This window comes from Pimephales promelas, chromosome 21, assembly GCF_988280905.1.
Source record: "Pimephales promelas chromosome 21, fPimPro1.hap1.1, whole genome shotgun sequence".
In the NCBI taxonomy this organism is placed as follows: domain Eukaryota; kingdom Metazoa; phylum Chordata; class Actinopteri; order Cypriniformes; family Leuciscidae; genus Pimephales; species Pimephales promelas.
In genome coordinates, this window is record NC_142789.1 from 20,766,393 (window position 1) to 20,787,852 (window position 21,460).

The 21,460-nt window shown below is 38.9% G+C and overlaps 1 protein-coding gene across 3 annotated transcripts in view; it reads right to left on the reverse strand.

Annotated features, from left to right (window-relative positions):
• The window catches only part of foxj3 (forkhead box J3), a 90,157-nt gene that overhangs the window by 36,403 nt on the left and 32,294 nt on the right, over window positions 1–21,460 (reverse strand). For all 3 annotated transcript variants that reach the window (XM_089124848.1, XM_039673664.2, XM_089124847.1), the window contains exon 2: window positions 18,372–18,801. In XM_089124848.1, coding sequence (XP_088980974.1) covers window positions 18,372–18,692 — 321 coding nt within the window. In that variant the 5' untranslated portion in view covers window positions 18,693–18,801. The remainder of the gene's footprint in view (window positions 1–18,371; window positions 18,802–21,460) is intronic.

The following is a 21,460-nucleotide window of genomic DNA, read 5'->3' on the forward strand; positions in this document are numbered from 1 at the left end:
GGCCTCTGGGTACTGATACGTCAGTATATTTCACTAGATATCTGTTTTATGAAAATACAAGTTATTTGTTATATAAATGCCTGACAATCACATGAGGAAACACACCAAAGCAGAGCAAAACGGCATTTCTAACTTCAGCTTCAAGACAAACAACCCACATTCGATGGATGACTAGTTTAACGATTTCTCAACTTCATTTTCAAGGACTTCAAAGGTATTTGATCTCTTTTTACTTGGCATCTAGTACCAGTGTTGGCATGCAACATTTTTAAAAGACTATTCGTTCTCTGATCTTTACTCGCTTCGATCTATAAGTCATTTTAATAAAACATGAAGATTTTGCTAGCTGCAGCAAAACTGAATGCCAAGGTGAAAACCACAATAAACATAAAGAGCCCCATTACACTTTTATCTGCATAGCTCACAATAAGAACAAGTTGAGAAGTGGTACGGTCAATATCGGTGTGATGTAATGCCGTGTGCGGTGTACTCGGTGAAGTATTGCGATAATTAAAATTTGCAGATGCTGTACAAAGTAATATAACACCTTGGGGGACTGACTAATTCAGAGTTTAAATTAAACCCATCTTTCATGTAAAGTATGTTAATTTATAAGACTAATAATACATGAGTAGCGTGGTAAGTGAGCCCTGAACAGATACTAGACAATGCATGCAGAAGCTGGCACTGGCTCTTTTTGGGAAAATTTCTCATCTTGACCAAATTAGTAAAAAAAAAAAAAAAAAAAAAAAATCTATCTAGGACCTTGAGGACAGAGCCTGTGACTGTGTCAAATATCAAGTGTAAGTATCTTTATTTATTTGAAAGACACGGGAGTGTTGATGAAATAAATAAATACCTTAACCTCTTTAAGCATCTTGGCAGCAAGAGTCTAGTTGCATGATCCTCTTATTTAAAAAGAGTTGAAAGTGGCAATGAAAGTCTTCCAAATGAACTTCCTCCTCTACATTAGAGTGTAGCTGTGCCATAAACACTTTGCAAGGCTTTGCAATTTTTTTTTCAATACAAACACGCACACAACTGTGAGACCAGAGTTCAAAAAGATACACAGGATGACTATTCATTCAGATTTTCTTCCCGAGTTAGGGTGGCTTCGTCTGCCACGGTGGTTTTAAAGCAAAGAGAGCTTCAAGACCTGAGCTATTTCATACGACCTTACCTCTTTCTGGAGATTTCAAAACCCTCTGTATCGTTTTCTACATATGTTCAAGGCTGCAGTACATACCTTAGTTTAACAGTACAGATTTCAATTTAAAATGGCAAACTTTTTACACCACCTGTTTAATAAGGGTTTAAAATGTTTTGGGGAGAAATTCACTGATGTAATTCTGACTAACAGGTCAAAAAACTCATGAAAAGACACTTTGTCTAGAGTTTAATTAATGTTCTGTAAAGCTGCACTTTTAGGAAGGCATGTTCAAAATTCAGTGAGAGCTCAACAAAAACAGTTTTGCTAATTTTCCAATAACCTTGAAGAAAATGTCAGTGCCCTTGGTTTGTCTACCGAACAAAACAGTAATTTATGCAAACATGGCTGAGAGTTTTAGACCAACTGCAGCAAGGTGCAATTTAAGATATTTAAAGATGAATTTAGTCAAAATGGCTTAATTATATATACAGTAACTTATAAAATGATTTAATAATTTATGACTTCAGACCAATAGGTGGCGCAGTTATGAAATCGATGTGCTGTGATTAGAGTGAGGGGACAATGACAAATACAAAGTTTGATGTCAAAATGTGAAGGCATCGCATGCCTCATTTTTGATGCTGTGGTATACAAAAACGGTTTCGTCTATCGTCACGAAATCCATAACATTTAGTCGGCACGGTCTGGAGATGATACAATTTGATTTTGGTGAAAATTGGACCCAGCGTCTAGGAGAAGTTTTTAAAAGAAAATAAAGATGACGGACAGGAAGTTTGTCCAAATATGGCAATCTTGGTATCCGTGTTCAAGTGACCCAAGGAATCTATTAAGACCTATTAAGACTTCCGGCGCTTGCACAGGCCGAAGCGCCCACGCCCTCAGATCACTTAGATGTGGCTGTGGTTACAAGAGGTAAAAACTATATAAATACTGTTCATTTTCTCACACAAATCACTTGTTTATCTTAGGCCATCAATGTGAGTAATTAAATCATGTTTAATTCGGATTTCTCTGTGCATGCTCTTTGAGGTGGTGACCACAGACCTGCATTATATGACTGACAGACAAGAACGGTTTGACCTAAAAATATCAAAATTGACACTACTGCGGAAACAAAGACACCTACATCTTGGATGCCCTTGAGGTAAGCTAAAACATACCAAAAATAAATTTCATGGAGGCATAAATTATTTTACTGTCTATGGTCTGAATAGGAATAATTGTGTTGATAGGCCTTACGGTTCAAAAGTTCTTAGCACATTATGAGTGAAAATTTGGACAGGTGGTGGAGGCAATGAGTTAGAGTCACCAAAATTGGTGTATTTAATGTTGGGACAGTCCTCTATCAGAATGCCAAACCAAAACAACTTTCCCGCAAACAGTTCAATGGGCTGCCATAGACGCCCAGTTGGATGAAGTAGTAGTAGTATAAATGGTAGAATAATAATAAGAACTGGAACAGATACAATAGGTACCTCCGCACCTTCGGTGCTTGGCCACTAAATAGTGAGTAATCTGGTAACCCCAAATGGGTGGTGGTATAAAACATAAAAACCATTGTGTATTAGTTCAGTAAAAACTGGAATATCTCACTGAGGCAGAGGCAGAACTTGGCACTTATGTGTGGCATAGCTGTGGAGTTTTTAAAGAGAGAGCTCTTTGCTCTGCTCTTCTCTGAGGAGCCACAGAAGGTTATGAAATATTGCAAAGCAACGACACGTCTCCCGGTTTATCCTCCCTGAAAGCCTTCGTGTGCTCTCAGTTCCAGATGAGCGATCTGATGAGAGCCATTTGTCAGGCCCTCCTCTTAATTATCAGCCGGCTCAGAGCGGCATCCTGCAACAGCCACTGACAATGGCACTTTGGGCCCTATTCAGCACTGCCTCAAAACTGCAGTCAGACAGAGACAAGGGGGGAAAAACGGCATTTGAGAGTGAACAGTGACGTGAAAGATACTGAGTTTAAAATACTTGTGCATTCTTCTTGTCTATTATAGAAGCAGAAGGTAGAGCCGGCATATTTCCCCACGTCTCAAACCCCTTGGTTTTGTGCCATGCGGATTGGTGGAAAGGAAAATCATTTAAATGTTATAATTTAGGTCCAAGTCAACAGATAAAACACAGGGTTAAGGAGTTGCGTGGGAGATGTCCCTTTATAATCAGGGCTATGGGAAAGAAAATGAGAAGACAGTTGGACAGAGTGCAGATATTAATGCTAGGGGGGAAAAATTGGTTTGTAGTTAGCTTCAAACAGCATTTAAAAACTGCATGTAGTTAGTGAGCAAATCGTTCAAACAGGAGCCAATTTGTGGTATTTTATGGTTTGTTTGCTACATGTTCTAATGTTTTAAATAAATACACTTAATATATAATTTTATAAATAACAAGTAGCCTAAATAACACTTTCCACTCACCATAAGCCATAGAACCACAACTTCAAGGACCACAATTTAATTTTCTGAAGGTCAGCCATGCACATTTTGGAGTTTACATGCATAACAAATATGCGGTAAACTAATCAAAAATCTGCTCTTTCAATAAACTTAATTGCAAACACATATACATTATATTTAAAACTATCTGTTTTTGTTTAGTTACAATGTCAAAATGTAAACACGCATGCATAAATCATTAGTAAAATCTGAGTAATTGGCGAAAATCTAGACGTGCTAGTTGGTTTTCGGGTCAATATTTTACGAACTTCCCTTATAAAAGAAATTAATTATCAGGTGTCAAACTAATTGAAAATGGACATCAGTAAACAAATTCCAATGTCGAAAGGCTATTCGTTTTAAAAAATGGAGGGGATTCCATTTTTATATTATAATTAAATATACATTTTGAAATAAAACATTTTTTACATTTATAAATCCTAAATGTTTGTTCATGAATGGTTTTAAAAATCGCTTGAAAGTTTAATTTGTTAAGACTTAAAAATGCATGCAAATGATAAACTTTAGAGATATTGCAACACTGGCCCGATTGTGCAAGTAACAATTCCGTCAACTGTCCCGACTTTACATCTTGAAGAAAGTTTTCAAATGACTGATTTGATCTTGTAATCTGATTGATTGGTCTAGTTTTGATTAATTTAGTGATGATTAGTTTAGATACAACCTACATTCTAAAGTGAATAAATGTTAGCGGGAACTTCTCGCATTACAAGAGCAAGACCTGCGGGAATTGTTAAAATGATGTGCAATACCCGCAATCCTGTGTCGAAATGAGAGCCCTGAGACTAATTTTGGTTTGGGTCCATGTTGTGATGTACATTTGGAGATTCACCAGAGGGAAGACTTAAATATGTGGCCGCAGGTAGGAGGTTAGTTTAATAAAAATCATATTCAAATTGTTTATGCATGCAGAGTCTGAGGACTTCCAGAAAATCCATAATACAACATCATCATAAGACCGGTGTCAAGATGCAATATGTACTGAGCTTCTTAGGATTTGAAACCCGATTCTTCAACAACCTGGTTCTTCAACAACTTTTGGTCTCTTACCAAAGATATTGTTTTTAAAAGAAGTATGTTACAGAGATGCACCAGTTGACCGGCCATCAATCAGAACAGGAGGGTTGCATTTTGGCTGATCTCTATTCCGGCTTGCACACAAAGTGCACTGCAAAATGCTCCCAAAAAAATTAATTCATTGGTGCTTTAGATTATTACATTTAAAAGCTAACAAAATGGGAGCAGGCCTGAACATGCAAGGGTCACCAGCAAACCCCGAGTTTGGAATGGCCGTCATGCATAAGTGGCTGATGAAGCAGCGACAGAAGAGAGTCCTCAGCACCACTAGCAAACGCAGCACTCATCCATCGCAGCTGTGAGAGTCGCCATTAATATTACAGGTGCTTAAAGCTCCATCCAGTCAATAACCACTATTACAGCCAATGGAGCTAATGAGGGGAGTAGAGGTGACAATCCAGTTCCCATATGCACAATGCAGCATGATCTCTCCACACTACTGTAAGACAGGGGCTGTTGTGTGAACACTTCATTGTGCTAGTGGCCTCTAATCAGCATGATCAGATCGACAGAATACAACTGTTCAAGTCAATGCCGACAATTAGGCTCTTAGAAAATCGATCTGCTAGAGGGTCTGACAGTGGTGCAACAGCACTGCATGCTTTCAAAAAAAGGGCAAAAAAAAAAAAAACACTTCGGAGAGGCTGTTTTGGCAAACCAGGGGAAACTCAGCATTCATCTATAACTGCGGACTGACACAATAATCCCTCACACAACAGAGGCAGTCAATCAATCAACAGAACGCACGGCCGACGCGGAGAAGAGGGTGCCGAAGGTGGACAGGGACCAGTCTTTTACACCTTTATCCATCTGAAGCTCGTACACCGACTTTCCCTTCAGGCAACGTTCTCCTTTAAACTGAAGTCGAGAAAACAAAACAGCAAATTCTTTGTGGTTTGACAAAGAAAGGGGCAAAAAATACTCAAGTTTCCCATTTGAATTCAACTTAACACAGATCCAAAAGTCACAACCCCTCCTATAGAGTCCATTAGCAAAGTTAATGTAAAACTGTCAAGCACAACGACCCATAAATAATACATTGCTGAGGTGAGGAAAGGCCGGGTACCCTTCTGCTCACTGCATTCCCTCTAGTCAGACACTCCAGCCCTCTACAAGGCCACATTAATTGTCTAATTCAGAGGCAATTAGTTGGCAGCGAGAGGTTGTGGCCTTGCAGCCATAAGGAGGACAGAGGCTAGAGGGGGCGGCAACCAACAGCAGTAGCTCTGCCAGTCTCTCTCTTCTGCTTGCTGACCAGACTCTCTCCACTGCAGCCCACGTCACCTTGAAAAGAAAGACGAGTGTGTACAGACTCGGGCTGTATATCTCATCAAGACTTTTCAGGGCCATGAAAAGTATTTGGGACACTTAAAACGGACTGTATTTCACTGCCATTTGATAAAACAAATCAAACCAAATAGCACCTGTAATTCTAAAAGAATTACATATTTTGTAATTCTATTGGCCTAGGGTTAGGGTTGTATTAATTGTGAACAACACAGATACACTTTAAAGTTTCAATTTAAAAAAGACTTCTTTTCGAAATTCTTTACTTGTAAAGTGTGCGTGAGCTATTTTTGGTGCCACTTGGTTTGATGATTTGTTATCAAATTGCAATCACATACATTAATTGAGACTTCAGTATCCAAACATTTCTGGGGCTACTGTATGTGCACCCAAAAGCTTTCTTCAAAAAAATTAGGATGGAAAAAGTGTATTGAGACCACTGACACTGATAAATTGGCAATCATGAGTGAGGAATTGATGCGTCATATCCATGGCTGCTATGACCTGCGATTATACAGAGTGATGCAAAGATGCTGGAGCTTTGCCTGTCAATGGCTGTGGGACAGGAAGACAGCGTTAATTGCTGGCAACTCATCCATCACTGGTGGTGTTCCACTGCTAGGAGGCAGTGTCAATTTCTGCTCCTGAGTAAAGGGGAAATTCTGTAAGGACATAGTGCCTGTGGATACACAAATACTGTAGTGACAAACTAATGATGATACCAGGCATGTGAAGTGAATTTTCTAATCTCGAGATGATTACAGAAATTTGGTTTCTGGCAAAAATAAAATAAATAATGCAAAAGACAAGTATTGCTTTGAAGCAGAGATCTTGTAATTTCTGCTGTTTCCTAGTGGGAATTTAAGTCAAAGGGGGGGGAAAAACAGGCACATGATCAAAAAAGCTTGGTCTAACTCATTAGACCTCAAAGTCACAGCCTTCCCAGCTACCAGCACAGACAAACTCAAGTCACCAAAAACCCAGATAGTAAAAGCATGGAGCTCAATGACATTTTCAATGTGGGAGCTCTATGTGAAGTCCCTGGGCAGTGTGCCATATCCTCAGTGACACCACACACACGGTGCCACTCTGTCTGCAGCTCCTGCCTGCTAAAACCATGTCAGATGGGCATAAAATGAGATGAAACATTTCTGCCATGGCACATTTCCTATATTGTGAAAACTCAGCATTGTACTGACAATGCCTTCTTAATCTTTAAATTTTCGTCTTCAAAAAAAGACTTGACAAAAAGGGATAGGTTTGCTAAAGAGAAAGCAAAGTAATCAAGTAACTTGTGGATAATTACTTTAAAATGTGCTATCTTGTATGACTGGTGCATTTGCCAGTATTCTGGAAGAGGTGCTCCTCATGCAAACTACTACGCCAGTTAACTCAATCTCCCATTACACTGAGTCTTTATTCAATTAACATAGACACATTTTCTCTGCTCATTCACAAATACAAGTAGACAAAGACAGAAGATATAGTGACCGATGTCAACTATATGTAATCAAGTTCTACCAACATTTATATAAAAACTATATATATTTAATACATGCAAGTCTTAGAAGGTAGGAAGGTAGAAGTGTAGAAGACACTATGTAAGAATTGCATTATCCATTGATTGATCCATTGATTCAACAAGGTGCTGTAAGCATTCTTTAGAAATGTTGGCCCACATTGATAGGATAGCATCTTGCAGTTGATGGAGATTTATGGAATGAACATCCAGGCCACGAGGGTCTCGTTCCACCACATCCCAAAGATGCTCTCTTGGGTTGAGATCTGGGGACTATGGGGGCCAATTAAGTACAGTGAACTTATTATCATGTTCAAAAAAAAACAATTTGAAATGATTCAAGCTTTGTGACATGGTGCACTATCCTGCTGGAAGTAGCCATCAGAAGATGGGTACAAGTTGGCCAAAAAGGGATGAGATGGTCAGAAACAATCCTCAGGTAGGCTGCGACATTTAAACGATGCCCAATTGGCACTAAGGGGCCTAAAGCGTGCCAAGAAAACATCCCCCACACCATCACATCACCACCACCAGCCTGCACAGTGGTAACAAGGCATGATGGATCCATGTTCTCATTCAGTTTACGCCTAATTCTGAATGTCTCAACAGGAATCAAGACTCAGACCAGGCAACATTTTTCCAGTCTTCAACTGTCCAATTGTGGTGAGCTCTTGCAAATTGTAGCCTCTTTTTCCTATTTGTAGTGGTACCCGGTGGGGTCTTCTGCTGTTGTAGCCCATCCGCCTCAAGGTTGTGCGTGTTGTGGCTTCACAAATGCTTTGCTGCATACCTCGGTTGTAACGAGTGGTTATTTCAGTCAAAGCTGCTCTTCTGCATTGAAGCAACTGCCATGTAATTGGTTGATTAGATAATTGCATTTATGAGAAATTGAACAGGTGTTCCTAATAATCCTTTAGCCATCAAATAACAGCTCTATAGGAGCAGTGGATTACTTTAATTACAGACAATTATAATTAAACATTATTTCAAAACAATGACCAGGAGGCCTAGAGAAGAGAAGCAGAGAATCCATGATACAATTCATTAAAAATCAGAGATAAAGAAAATCTTTTTCAAAGTGAACTGCACAGCCATTTATGAAAATTACAATTTCATTTTTTTCTTCTTTGTATAATGCCCGCGGCAGCGACAGACCGTCCAACTCCAGCTTAAGCAGATTTCAGAGAGTAGATTCTGAGTTAAAGGCGGATTCCAAGGACCAGACTCTATTTATAGCATCCGCAAATTCATCATGGCTCAGCGCCTCTCTCTTGGGGCCAAATCACAGCAGCGACGAGAGGCCATGTTCAGGTCATCCCAGCCTCAATTAATAAAGAGCCGGGCATCCTCACCAGAATGAGGGAAGCTGCTGACTTGTTTAAAGGTTGGCAAGATAACAGTGCCGAATTTTTTTTATTTTTTATTTATAAAGTGGTTTACAGAGAAAGCAAAAACAAGCATCTCAAGCAGAAGATGGCAATTAACTTCTGTGGGGGAGGAGGGAAAACGTAGACGGAAATATGAAAACCGGAAGTTGAGCAATAAGGTATGAGAGGACAAGCAACACCTTTTTAGCAGTAACTATATTCAAAATACAGCATGCCCTTGAATTCCTAATACAAAGCAGAGGATACATAATAGAAATAGAGCACAGAGCTTATTAGGCCAACATTTAACTTATTTTTAGATATAGACCATTTCAACGCTATTTGTAGATTTAAAGAAGTGACATGGTTAGCCCTCAGACGTTTCCGGTTAGTTAGCATGCACATTTGAAACAATGGTGGGACTGGCGCTTTATTTACTGTTTATTTACGGCGATTGTGTGATAATTGTTTACATATTATGCACCTAGCTTTTTGACACGTGTGTGGTGACAAAAGGCCAAGTTTTTATTTCCTTTTTTCCCACTAAAATGTTTTGTTTGCAGAGATAGACTAAAAATGAATGAACACCCAAAACTGTCAGATTCTGGAAGATCATGTATTCTACTACACTTCAGCTTGCGGTTCTTATTAAGTGGGGGTCATTTTTAAGGATTCTTTACCTCTCTTTTTGGATTATTTTATCTATAAAAGAAAACATGCCTAATTATGCACACCTGAATATAAAGCGTTTTCATTTCCAGCCTTCATAAACAATTATATATCACTTAAATGATTAAATCGAAATGAATATAATGATGATTTCTGATGATCAGAAAATCAACGTACCTAATAATTCTACACACACTGTATGAACCCCCAGATGTTTTGGAGAACTTGAGGATTGATATTGACACCCTTTTGTTCAGGGACTCATAACTGTATTTCTGTTTGTCAAAAAAAAAAAAAAATCAAAAAAAAAAAAAAAAAAAATTCAGGGAAATGTGTTTTATGTTGTTGTCTCAGTTGTTGAAGCATTCTGTGTTCATATAAGTATTTACACATAATAAGAAATTGGAAATAAAAGCTGTTGAAAGTGTGAATATGTTTCTTTTATTTATGTATTTATAAATAAATGCAGTAGTCAACATTTGAAATGGACCTAACCCTTTCATCAAAGTTATACATTATTATTGAACAAAACCCATTCTTGTCTAAAGGACAAATTACATTTTTGATCCACTTCAAATGTTGACTACTACAGGTGAAACTCGAAAAACTAGAATATCGTGCACAAGTTCATTTATTTCAGTATTTCAACTTAAAAGGCGTCAATAATATTGTGAAAACCTTTTCACAATATTCTAATTTTGAATTCATAAGCTGTAAGCCATAAACATCAAAATTATAACAAAGGCTTGAAATATCTCACATTACATGTAATGAGTATGTATTAGTTGAATCACTGAAATAAATGAATTTTTGCATGATATTCTAATTTTTTGAGTTTCACCTATATACATACACACACACACAGCAAATCTGTATGTGACTACTTGAAAACCATAAAAGAACATATTTTACCTTCAAGGTGTGTTTTATTCTTAATTGTACAAATATTAGTCTGCATGCATCTTTGTTTCTCTTAAATGTTTAATACAGGCATTAGAAAATAAAGACAGCCAGCATTAAATTCCATTCACCTTCTATTTATCTTTGACCACATGAATGGTTCAGATAGGACATTTAAACCCTCACACACCGTTCCATAGCAACTTCACCTAACTAAACACACACCATTGGAATTGTATGAAAAGATTAATGGAATATGACAATTAGTTTCCTAGCATACATTTAGCATTGTAATATACATGCATGTTCACCACGGCAGAATGAATGTAGCAGAAACACTGTTTCAGGTTCAGTGGCTTGGGGCTGGGCTTCTGCAGCGCGCAGTTTCACATGCGGGGAGCAGTGCAGAGAGCTCCGGGTCAGCAGCATGCTGCAACTATATCGATATATGCAATATGGTCAAAATTCCATATAGCATTTAAAATATTTTGATATATTTTTTTATCAATATATCACCCAGTCCTAAGTTGTACACTATAGTAAAAAAAAAAAAAAAAGAAGTCTGAAAAATCTGCATATTAGCAAGTTAGAATGATTTGTGAAGGATCATATAAGACTAGAGTAATGACTGCTGAAAATTTAACTTTGCCATTACAGGAATAAACTGCATTTTATCTAAATTAAAATAGGAAACAGTTATTTTAAATAAACAATATTTCACAATATTACTGTTTTGATCAAATAAATGCAGCCTCAAAAACAGTCAATATAAGGAACTTTTTTTAACATTAAAACAATCTAAATAACCCCAATTGGTTGAACGGTAGTATACAGAGAATGACAATTTCTACCTACAATATTTAACTAGTCGTTTGATCTACCTGCCAAGTACTGAAGTAAATCAAAAGTAGTGCATTCCCTTTTTAAAGAAAAAGAAAAGATCATGACTGGTTACAGCACCACTGGATAAAATGATTCACGTCAATCTCTTCCACAAGCTTTGCCAAAGTCAGCTCTGTGCTTCGTGAGGTGTAGCGAGCGCCCTCTCTGCCAGCTCCACCTGGTGAGCCACTACGCTTTCTGCCCACCTACTCTGAGTGAGCGGCGGGTTACGAGTGGGATGGGGCAAGGTGAGGCTGGTAGGCGGGCGGCCAGGCGGGAGCTTCCTGACACGAGAGCCAGACAAACAGCAGGATCAAACTGGCTATACGGCATGAATCACCACCACTCCCACCACCGACACAGCCACTTCTGCTGCTACCACAATTAAAAACACAGAGAGATAGAGAGGCTGTGTACTAAATGTATGCAACACAGGCCCAATAATTGCACATTAGATGATCAAATCTGATGTACTGAAGGTGACTGTATTTTTAGATATGGGGGGGTGGGTGCGTGATGGGGACAGGAAGCCATTTAAAAATGTAATGCCCGACCGCATAATGATCCTGGCTGGAGGATTAAACTGAAAATCAGAGTGCGCTGAAGCAATTTTACATCTTAATATTCCAAACCCTGCATACCAAGCCTGAGTCGAGAGATAGGACGAGTGCAATACCTGTGCTTCCACATTTAAATAAAAGCAAGGGGAGCTGGGATTTGGGCTGTTTAGTTACTTAGAGATAGTGTTCCCGGCTTGCAAGTAAATAACGCCCTGGGGTGGTGAAGCGGTGCCCCAAATCACTTATTAGGGGAAAAAAAACGGTCAATCGCCCTTGGCTTCCATTATTATGTCGGCTGCCCAGCAGCGGGTGCAACCTTTGATCTGTTTAGGTTGGTGAGCATTTGCATTTCATAATGAGATCAAAGAAGAAGGTTCGGACACTCCACAAGTGCCAACAGCGGTTTTAAACAGGGCAAGACTCAAACTCGCCTATTGAATTTATCCATTTTTCGCAGGCCGAAACAGCTTTGGAGTGTCAACGGCTATGCCGTTTGCGAGGAATTATGCATTTGCACACTTTTACGCCTGCATGCAGGTGTTGAAATGGGAGAATATCATGCCGGTAGCGACAGCAGAGATTCAAGAACAAACATTGAGCATATTTAAACTGGTTAAGATGCAAGAACTGCTCTGGATTTTCGGCGGCGTTTCAGACGAGCAGTCTCCTGAACAATGAGATTCAGACTAGGGGTTCAAAAGCGGGTAAAGCGATGACCTGAAAAGCCACCCGGCCTTCCCGAAGCACTACTGGTAAGTCATAAGGGAGCAATTAGGCGAGAAAATGCCAGAACCGCATTGTGTATTCTAAGGAGCAGCAGCCGTGGCAAAGGCATCATAAGCAGGCCGCGCTGTCACATCTGCTAGTGCCACACGTTTTGAGTGCCTGATCAGATTACGGCCTGCTCTGTGGCTGGATTACAAACCTGTTGTGTAAACAGAGATTGAAAATTCTTGGCGGATAACAAGAGCTTTCGCATGGCTCAGGTCCTGCATAATCCTCTAACATCCATACATTTAATGCTTTTTAACTGAGGTTTAGCCTGGTTGCACTCCGTTACAGCTTCTATATAAGTGCTCTGAGGTCAAACGGGATGGGGATGCTGGAGCGCTCGGATCAGGTTGGTTGCGATGGCTTTCGCTTTAACCAGACACAGTTTTTGGTGTCAAATGCAGAGACTGGTGACCAGGTGCTAAGCATATGTTCAGAATTAAACACCTCATCATTGACAAGTGGGTCAGACGGGAAACAGTGAGCCTCTTAACCCGATAGATGGCAAATTAATCTAAAATGCCCTTTCACTCTTTACACCGAGGTAGCTTCCATGCAGACAACTTGCAATTATGAGAATCGGACAAAGACGAGAGTGTTACATAAGAGCTTTCAATAAGGATGGAGGATTACTTCTAGTGGTGACAGTATGTCTAAGCAATATCTTGTATGTGTGTAGTGGCTACAAAATTGGACACCACCCTGCTGTTCCAAAGCAGCAATATCGGATTGTTTAATTCAAATCATATACAAGAATTTGATCTTTAATTCAAACCAGTGTGGAATTGTGTATGCATGTATAAACATGCCTATATAATATCCTATACTAAAATACTAATAATAATACTAATAAAACAGAATGCACTCTTGCAAAGGTCATATTTATTGTAGGGCTGATAAAAAAGGTATTGGGTCACAATCAATCAGCTACAAAACTAAAAAGCATCTCTTACGTTATAAAAGTACAAAATAAATGGAACAATAAAAAAATAAAACTTGCAGAGATTAGTCATTAGTATTGACATGTGGTGACTAGCAGATGCACAGACTTCAATCTTACGCTTTTTAAAGAAATCACAGAAAGATAAGCGAGGAGGGAAAAAAGTGGCATCTACATTCGAGTCGAATTTTTCGAGTCGAATTCGAGTCGAATTCTTTTCATGAGGAGACAGTGAGTGAAGCGGCACCTGAGGCTTGACATTTTTCATCACTGGACTGAAGTAGTAGACTTCCACAACACAAATCGGCACAATGCCAAATGATTTTGTCTCATTGTGTCAGCGGAAAATACTCTGTCATTTAAGGGATAAATTATGTTCAGACATAATTTGAAAATTAAAGGGATACTCCACTGTTTTTTCATATTAAACTTGTTATTCCCTTAACTAAGACGAGTTGGTACATGCCTCTCGTCTCAGTGCGTGCACTTAATCGCTCTGGCGCACGAGACACTTAGATAGCACTTAACTTAGCCCAGATCATTCAATAGGATCCAAGTAGAGAAGCGACCACACACCTTCACGTTTTCCCTATTTAAATACAGTTACACAAGTAGTGTAACTCAACCAAGAATGTTGACACAAAATAAAACGTTGCACTTTTCTAAGCGTGTCTTGCTGTCACGTGCCAGGAAAATGACTCTGTGCTTTATCCAGAATTTGAACCACTTCATATTTGATGAGTCAATTAACTTTCAAATGATGATTTGCTCTATTTTTATCGCTACCCATAGACATACATAAGGGTTTAGATCCAAGCTATAAACTTCGATCCAAGTACTATAATTTGAACATTTGTAACACGGATATAATAATACCGTGTTATTGACAAGACTGTTTGTGATGCTGTTTCATACCTATACATGACAACTGCTCTCTCTCTGGTTCAGCGACAGAGCAAACACAGATTTTAATGTTTGCTACAATCGGACTTGTCAAAGGTTTAATAGACAGCCATAAATATATACTGAGGAGAATACTAAACCATAATGAGCGTTTAATATATGCCATAGCATAGCCTATTCCACGCTATTCTGCCATTAACGTTCTGTCCCTCACGGACTGCCTGATTTCGCTACAAGATATTTTTTTCTTTCTTTTTTCTCCAACTAAGTAAAACAATTTTGGCCGACAAAGCCTTTTCTAGTCGACTAACATTTAGTCGAAAATTTGGGGACAGCCCTAATTATTACAGAATAAAAGTATAAATTTCTTTTTTTTAAAAACCTTACTGACCCCAACCTTTTAACTGGTAGTGTATAAGAAAAGTCATCCTGCATACTGATATACCTTATAAAATCCAAAAATGTCAAAGACAGAGTAAATACAAAATTGAAAAGTTCTTACAGAATATAAATAATCTGTTCAATTTCAGTGATAAAAAGTTTTATATAAAAAGTTTATATAGGAAGAGTAGGATTGTAAGGATATATAAATTAACCAGCCACAGAAAAATGTTAATTGGTTTACAATCCTACTCTACAGTAACTGCATGTGGTAATATTAATCTCAAACTTCATATCCGTCTCCCCTAATACTGCATATTTTTTGACCTTGATGAATTATCTATTCTTATTGACAGCACTTATTGATCTTTCTTAAAAGTGTTGGCTAATGGAGTTCTATTGAGATGACTAAATGAGTTGCCGCCGCCTGGATTAGCCCAGTCTCATCTCTCCGGCACAGCTAGAATTATCATAGAGAACAGACGTGTGCGTGCGCTGGGTCGTAAATTCCTGCTGCCGACATCTCAGGGGGGTTGTGGAGAGATGGAGGGCGATGACTGCACACAGACCTACATTCACCCCAGCCACACTCGGTATATGTGGAAACTCACAAATATAGCAGCGTGCACTTCAGAGACAAAAGGATCTCTCTAAAATAATAGTCGATGGCGGTCGGTTTGAGATTCACGCTCTCCTGCCTATTAAAAGCAACACTCGTATTGCTGTTATACAATTCTTAACACCAATTCCATAGCTCCGTTTTCCCATCAGTACACACTCTTTCCGCCAAGGAGATGCGTTTCTGCTGCAATATCCTGAAAGCCATTTTCCACATCACATAGTAGGACAGCAGCACAGCACTTTCAGAGACATTTGATTTCAGCTGTCTCTTCAACCTATAAGATTTATAAATAAAAAAGAAACGTAACCACCTTCAATTATCTAACTTAGCCTTCGTATAAACGGAGTAGGGCTGTCAACTTTAGTCGTTTAGTCGACTAATTGGTCGATGCCGTCTTGGTCGACTGACATTCTTATTGGTCGACCAGTTGCATTTTTTTTTTTACCAATAGAAAGAATTTTTCAATGATTTAGTCCTTGATATTTATTCCTTTATAAGCAGTTATTTATTACTGTATTCTAAATATAATTAGCCTATGTTTTGTCCCCAACTTTAAAATGCTTTAATTGAGGCTATTTTTGTAACTGCGCCGCAATTTAGCGCACACACATAATACACTCGGGAACCGCACGTGTGGCTGGCTGCGCTGCTGCTTGCGCTCGGTAAGGGATGCTGTATTCATTCAGTTAGAACGCTGCGTTTTGGCTTTAGTCGACAAAATGTCCAGGAAATCTAAATCTTTTGTCTCGCTGCATTTTAAAACAAAGACGACAAGACTGTGGAGGGAGGCGATCGCGTTGCTCCATTATGAGCGCGCAAGTCGCGCGCCTACATTTGAAATCGAACTTGAGCGCGCAAAAGACGTGAGCAGCCTTTTAACGGCTATATCATGCTGACTCAATAGATTGTGTTTTCTTAATGTTTTCGTTTTTATTTGTACACTTGACGCATTTGAAAATAGCCTAAATAATGCAACAAAACGAAAATAAACCTGTAGGCCTACGCGGTCCTACAGCCTATTATTAGGATTGTTTTTAAGTTATTTGGGTTCTTTGTGTGTTATTTAAAACGCCTTGATCGTCAGGACGAAAGTTAACCCATAGCTTTGAAAGTAAAGAAGAATATAAAGCCTGTATAAACGAGAGCTTTTGTTGGGATTTTTCATTATGTGGTCAGGTGCGCGATTGTGACTGTTACTATAGACCTAGGACATGGCTCTTCACTTTTTGCAGTTAAAAAATCACTTAATTTTCAAAGAATTGTATTATTATTATAGTTTTATTTATTTGTGATGTTTTTTCGTTGTTGTTTTATATATGCTCAATGACAATTGTTTAAAAAATGTTTAATCAAAACATCACGTTTTTTTTTTTTTTTTTTTTTTTTTTAAGTCGACTAATCGTTGCCATGACTCGACTTTGGTCGACTAAGGATTTCTTTGGTTGAATACAGCCCTAAAACGGAGGAATGAAAACAAACTACAGGACGTATATTTGGCCTTTTGTAAATTGATAGGCTGCTAGATCTTTAGGTGTAACAATACATGATGTAGAGATGGAATGTGGCAATTAACGGCCATCATTGAGAACAGCGGTGGGTCGCCTCTTTCCACAAGGCTTTTTGAAAAAAGGCTACATTCCAGCAAAATGGAAAGCCGTCTCCCGGTAAACGTGTCAGGACAGCAACCTTGTACAGCGATTTCAGTGAAAACCGCAGAAATCCATTTGTTATGTCTGTCCAAAATGCTTCAAATTAAAGCCATCTTTCCAGGTATCACAAACAGTGCGAGCACGTTTCTAGCAAGAGAATAAAAAGGTTAGTCTTTAACGAATAAAAGCACCACACTGACCCTCAAACTATCTGATAGTCAGATATAAGATTTCTGCAAACACATCTTTTTCAGTGAAAAAAATTTGTCACGCTTATGGGCGAAAGAAAACTTTAAGAAATGGGAAGGTCTTTAATTCACAGACAACAATAGGGGTGGGAGTTTATAAAGCCACATGTTTGATTTGTTATTTTGATTATAGTTATCAAGAAAAAACTGCATTGATGAAAAATATTTTAAGGTGATTTTTAAACTTGCAAAATCATGTGTTGCTCTCGTATCTACACGGACATAAATATCCTTTTCACAGCAGAGCAGAAGACACACACACACACACGAACAGGCCCGCGTCTCACACGGATATGAACCACATACATCTTGTCTGTCTGCAATAAAGCTGTGCTACCAATTCTATTGCCAATAAATGTCAACTGATTGGAAAGCTCATTCTAATATCAATTTCCATCTCCGCTCTTTAAAAGGCAATCAGCACGGCTTCATCTCTGTATATCATATGCTCCTTGAGATGGTGACACAGCAATGGCTCTCTCCAACATAATGGACTTCTATCAAGGCATCTGGCATAAATAATACAAGCCATGAAAGGGAGTTTTTTCTCTATGGCTTGTGTGGCTTGATCTGGCTGGGTGAATATCAACACACTTCCTTCTCACACTTGTGTCTGCAAAAAGAGCCTTTATTTTCGTGTGTCTAGAGAGACAAGATACTGTGTCAAATATTAATGGTCATAAACAGATCCGAATGGTGCTTTGCAAAATAGCAGCGTGGCTGTTGCTTTGATTTTTCTGAAATGTTCCTTGGCGAGGAAAGGCAGGAAAAAAAGCCTTGACAGCTTAAGAAATGAAAATAATTTCACACATTAACCTTGGCAGTCTCCTCTGACTAAATTCAGTGCTGATTTGGTACACTGATTGAATTTAAGTGGAAGGACATCACTTATGTGCATGCAAATGTCTCTGACGGGCAGAAAACAAATAATGACAAATTAGAGGACGTTTAAAGCCAGCATTTCACCCCTTACCTTCCACCCGCTGCCGGCTTCCCTGTAATAGGGGAAATTGTCACAGATCCACTGGTAGATCTCGCTCAGTGTCATTTTCTTCTTTGGCGAGCTGTTGATGGCAAACGTGATGAGGCTGGCGTAGCTGTACGGCGGTTTGCCGTCCTTGTGCTGCTGCACCTCTTCCTGGTCCAGTGTGGTGTTGGGGTCCAGCAGGGCGCTTTTCTTAGCCATGCCTGGCCCGTGAGTGTTCTGGGCGTCTGCTTTCTGAATAGCCGCCCGCATGGTCAGCTGCGGCAACCAGTCCATGGAGGTCAAGCTGCTCTCCAGCTCCGACGTCATGATGGCAAGTTGAGTGTCAGCGGCGAAGGAGGGGTGACGATCCGGTGCGGTGAGAATGAAGGGACTCCCTCTGATCACTGTTTTTGTCGGCGTCACTCAAAAATGAAACCTGCGGAGAAGAGCAAGAGAGGGGATCATTATATTGCCCGACACTGTCGGGATATGAGTGATTGCTTCTGAAGCACGTCGACACTTCAATAGTTAGAACCACTCCAGCTGGAACCAATGTCATTTTAATTAGCACATTCAAACAGGCAGCGTTTATCTTTGGAGAGAAGCTCCAGAACAGACGCTGATCTGCAGACAAACCAAAAAAAAAAGCAAAAAAAAAAAAAAAAAAACACTGAGCAGCACAGACCGGCCATGCCGTCTGGCCCACCTCCTACCTCCGGCCTGCACCCTGCAGCTGACTCACACAACAGTAATCCGAGCCACAAACTGAGTAAATGCTGCGGAATTGTTTTCACAACTGCCAGCCAAATGGGGGATTGGTTCACAAGAAATTCCAATTCTCCTGAGGGTAGCGTAACCCTTTCTATCTCCCTCTACCCTTCCCCCTCTCCATCTTGTCTGCGTTGTAAACAGGCCTTAGAATGGTCGTCACTGTGCAACACGGGCTCTTATTCCCGTCTGCAGCAGCACCCTACACCCACAAACAACCTTGTGTTTTAGGGACGTTGCAAAAGTGTGAGGCTTGTCCCGTCGCATAGGTAGAAGGTCAGTCGGCATAATCATTGCACACTCTATAGAACTTATCGTGAAAATGACAACACAAGGGGAGGGAATATCCCATATATTATTCAGACGAACCTCAGTTTAAAAATACCTCTCCGGGGACCGAAAAAGACGCCCTCATTGAAATTCCTCTACAATGGCGAGCATGAGCCTCTGAAATCTGATAAATAAGATGTCTGTGAGGCCAGTTCTATGACAGACGCTTCTTTTTCATCATTGTGTCATTTCCATAAAGGTGAGTCATGACCCTCTTATTTAAAATATTTTTCCCTGCATGAGTATGGGAACCTCTGATCTAGCTGTATGAAGTGCAAACTTAAAATTCAAATTTAGCATCCTCGTCGTTCACATGCAGGAAATGAGCGCCTTTGGGCGCTTGTTAATTAAATCAAATCAAATCAATGCACAGTGGACTCCTCAGTTTTTCATGCATCCAATCTGATCCTCAAAGACTGAAAAAATAAACTGCATCAACAAACTGAAACTGCTGCATGTTGCAACAAACAGGCAACCATCAAGCATCCCAAAAGCAATGCCAAGCAGACGGCAGCAAAAACATATAAAAGGTAAGGCAAATAAGCATTTAGTGGTAAAATACATATCCTAATCATGATTTTGGATAAGTCAGTCTTCCAAATGTATATATGTAAACGTGAGGTTAGCCAGAGTCTGAAAGTTTTCAAAGTTAAATTATCAGCATTGTAATCTAAACCTATTTTAAACAGAATTTATTTATTTATTATTTATTATGAAAGTGTTTGCGACCTTAACCTTCTGGTACTGTCCATGTTGGTCAAATTACCAAAATTTTTTTATTTCAATTAAATTATTGAACTATATTTTAGTTTGATACCTATTTTATTTATGAAGTAGTTACTCATGCATTTATTCACCTTTTGAGCAGCAACCTGAAAATTAATTTTCCTAACTTAAAAGGTCATAAACCTTTGTTGCTTTGGAGCACAGACTAAAGGTCTATTTTTAAAGGTGACACCAGGCAGATTATTGCTATATATAAGTTTTGCTAAATATTATATTATTGTATTGCTATATAAGTGTTTTTAAAAAAGTGAAGTTGATTTTTTATTATTTTCTATAAAACTGTACATTTAAAATGAAAAATGCACAAAAATACAATTTTCAATTTTAATAAGAATTAAGAAAGGCTATATATTTTCTAAAACACATTTTACGCTAAAACTGTAAGAAAATCAAAACCATAAATCTAAAGACGCTGTGTTCCAAATTTGAAGATGATATCAAAAAAAAAAGTGCTTTAAGTAAGAATTTGTTGAAATTCATCTCCCAGTCCCATTCATTTCCAATGTTTTACTGGTTATATGTACAGTACACTGCAGTGTAAAAAACAATAAAGAAAGAGCAAGTCTACAGAACACACCTAGCCACATTTTCTGTGATTGGATAGCTATCTGATCATGAAAAGACCAAGTGTAAATGCCCTCCGAAACGCATTCGAGATGGATTTGAATCTCTGAAACCACTTCAGAAGTGGTTTCCCCTTGATTTCATGTTTATGGAGAAGGAGAATCAGGAAATGAGTCGAGGGAAATGCAACGGTGCATGTCGGACCGGACGCATCATAAAGTATCTCATAAATATCACAAGACTTTCGATATGACAGAGTAACGTGATATTGCGATAACGATATTGATTCGATATTTACATTTACATTTATTAATTTAGCTGACGCTTTTATCCAAAGCGACTTACAATTACTATATATGCTAGGGGTTAAGTTTCTTACTCAGGGACACATTGGTATTTCACAGTGGATTCGAACCCGGATCTCTCACACCAAAGGCATGTGTCTCATCCACTGTGCCATCATATATCGTGCATCCCTAATACAACACTTCATATCAAGTTTAAACTTTAAAAAGAAGTCTAATTTTGGTCAAGATGACCAAAACAATGCTAATATACTTCAGGTGAACTTAAATATTTGAATATTTGTGAGGCTGCTCATGCCACATGTGCATAATGCACAATGTATTTTAAGGCTGTGACTAACA